At 38.5% G+C, this 2,316-nt stretch overlaps 1 protein-coding gene across 1 annotated transcript; it reads right to left on the bottom strand.

Annotated features, from left to right (window-relative positions):
• Positions 1-1,296, bottom strand: LOC109812876 (uncharacterized). The gene has a single exon (XM_020376943.1). It carries the CDS (start codon positions 1,294-1,296, stop codon positions 1-3), a length of 1,296 nt encoding a protein of 431 aa, XP_020232532.1.
• Between the last annotated feature and the right edge of the window lie 1,020 nt (positions 1,297-2,316).

The following is a 2,316-nucleotide window of genomic DNA, read 5'->3' as shown; positions in this document are numbered from 1 at the left end:
TCATAGTGACCCAAGAGGTATCTTGTTGAGGTTTAATCTCCTCAACCCGGCCTCGCTTTTTTCTTTCTGTTGCACCATATTCTCTTGTGCCTGATTGGTTGCATGGAACTGCATGGCATGTCCCATCCGTGTTACTGGTGAATCTGAAGCTACACAAGTCTCATTATTATGATGGGCCCCACTGTCCTTGGTAGTGGAATCTGTCTTATTTTGTCTGCCCATATTGTTAACAATCCCTTCAAAATTATTGGCCACGTAGTTTGGAGCCTCCCTATAGTGGGGTGCATGATTTTTCGACGAGAGTCTTTTATGGTTTTGTTTCCTATTTCTTCGTCTAACCACCAACCAGTCACCATGAGGTTCAGGTGCATTGCCTTTTGGAAATTGAGATGCAGTTAGACCATCTTTCAACACAGAGTTCGCTTCATGACCCGCCTCATCTATGATCGAAGTCTTATTACCTTCCGTCGTTGCATCAAGGGCACTAGGGGAATGTTGTTCCTGGGTAGGTATAGTTCTAGAGAAATTCCTCATGATGTGTCCATAGCACCCACATGAAGCACATAGCAGATGAAGACCTTCATATTCGACATTGTACCAAATTCCGTTCAGGTTGAATTTCCCAACAACAGGTTGATCCAACCTAATTTCAACACAGACCCGTGCGAAGCGTCCCCTCGTCATGTTCAAGGTATTAAGGTCCACTTTAATCGGTTTACCAATTGCAGAGGCAATGGTAAGTAAGACACTCTCATCATAGAACACCATCCCTAATCGCGGAAAGCGAACCCAAACTAAAGTGCTATCAACCTTAGCATCCGCCGCCACGAACTCAGGAGACCATGGTCGTACGATCAAATAGTGGTCGAAAAGCATCCATGGCCCGCCCTGCATGACTTTTTCCGTGTCTGCCGCTAGATCAAACTTTACCATAAAGTATCCTTGTGATATGTCTATCAGTTCAAAACCACCTTGTAGTTTCCATAATGTGTGAAGCCTATCCCTCATTGTGAGATACCCTATATTTTTCCCCAATATCTTTATCACAAGGCACTCCTTCCATGGTAAGCATAGCTGCTCAAAAGTGGGTTGCACAATATTAAACTTTGGCAACAAACGATCTCCACCCTCAAACTCCAGAGTCATGGCTCCCTCACTTATGAGATTACGTATGTTATTGGGTTTCGACGGACCACCCAAAACCTTCTCCTTGAAGGTACTTCCCATACCACCTAATTCCCCATCATCGCCAGGGGCCTTCGGTGGCCGTGAGCCACTTTGCGAAACCCGATGCATGTGATCACAAAAACCCTAACGAATGCCCTTTTTTCTCTGTTATGTATTTAGAACACATAACTTACATAAGTATTAAGCATGTTAAAGGATTAATTTAATAATATATTTTGTAGAGAGGAAGAAAATAGTAAGTAGAAAAAAAAGGAGAAAAAAAAATAAAAGTTGTTTTGAAGAAAAATAAACTGAAAGTTATAACTTTTTGACGTTATTTGATTTTTAAAAAATGTTATTATAAATTTTTTTACGGTTAATTACTAAATGTTTTTCGTTTATTATTTTTATTATTAAAAACATTATAGATGGACGGACAACCATAATTGATTAAGGAGATTGGGAGAGAGTATAATCAATTACAAGATTAATTGAAGAGATAAGATTGATTATTATTTTTGTTTTCCACGGGCAACATTGAAAAGATTGTAATTTCTATGCATTTCTTCGCAATTTTGAGCAAAAGTTTGAACACGTTGGTGCACAAATATTTCCTCACTTTCACTATGCTAAACAAGTAAAGTTCATATATTTCTTTATACTTCCGTATCTTTCATCTCTTTTATGTTCTATTTCATTGATAACAAACGCAACATAAGTCCTATTTGCAAAATAATCTTTTAAATAACTTTAAAAAAAAAAAATCACATTTCCCCCTATTTCTTTCTTAGCATGTTTTTGAGAAATAAACGATACTCCATCATTATATATATGACATATCTCCTTTTTATTTATTTTTTATATAAAAATACAGGAATGAAAGACATTTACCCAAATAAATAATTTTAATCACAGGAAAAGAGTAGTGCATGATCATGTTGCTTATCTTTCTAATCAAGCGAATCAACAGACAAGACTTGTATGAACGGGTATCTAGAGAAGGGATGGCAACGGGGTGGGTCGGGTACAGGTTTCATGATACCCATCCCTGTTGCGAGTCAAACTCATTCCCGTCTCCATACCCGTACCTGTCGAATATGAGATTTTCATCCCCATTCCTGTCCCCGTCGGGTATCGGGAATATCCGTA

This window comes from Cajanus cajan, chromosome 7 (assembly GCF_000230855.2).
Source record: "Cajanus cajan strain Asha chromosome 7, NIPB_CcT2T_4, whole genome shotgun sequence".
NCBI classification, from domain to species: domain Eukaryota; kingdom Viridiplantae; phylum Streptophyta; class Magnoliopsida; order Fabales; family Fabaceae; genus Cajanus; species Cajanus cajan.
The sequence above is the reverse complement of the archived record's forward strand: the minus strand, read 5'-3'. Positions and strand labels throughout refer to the sequence as shown.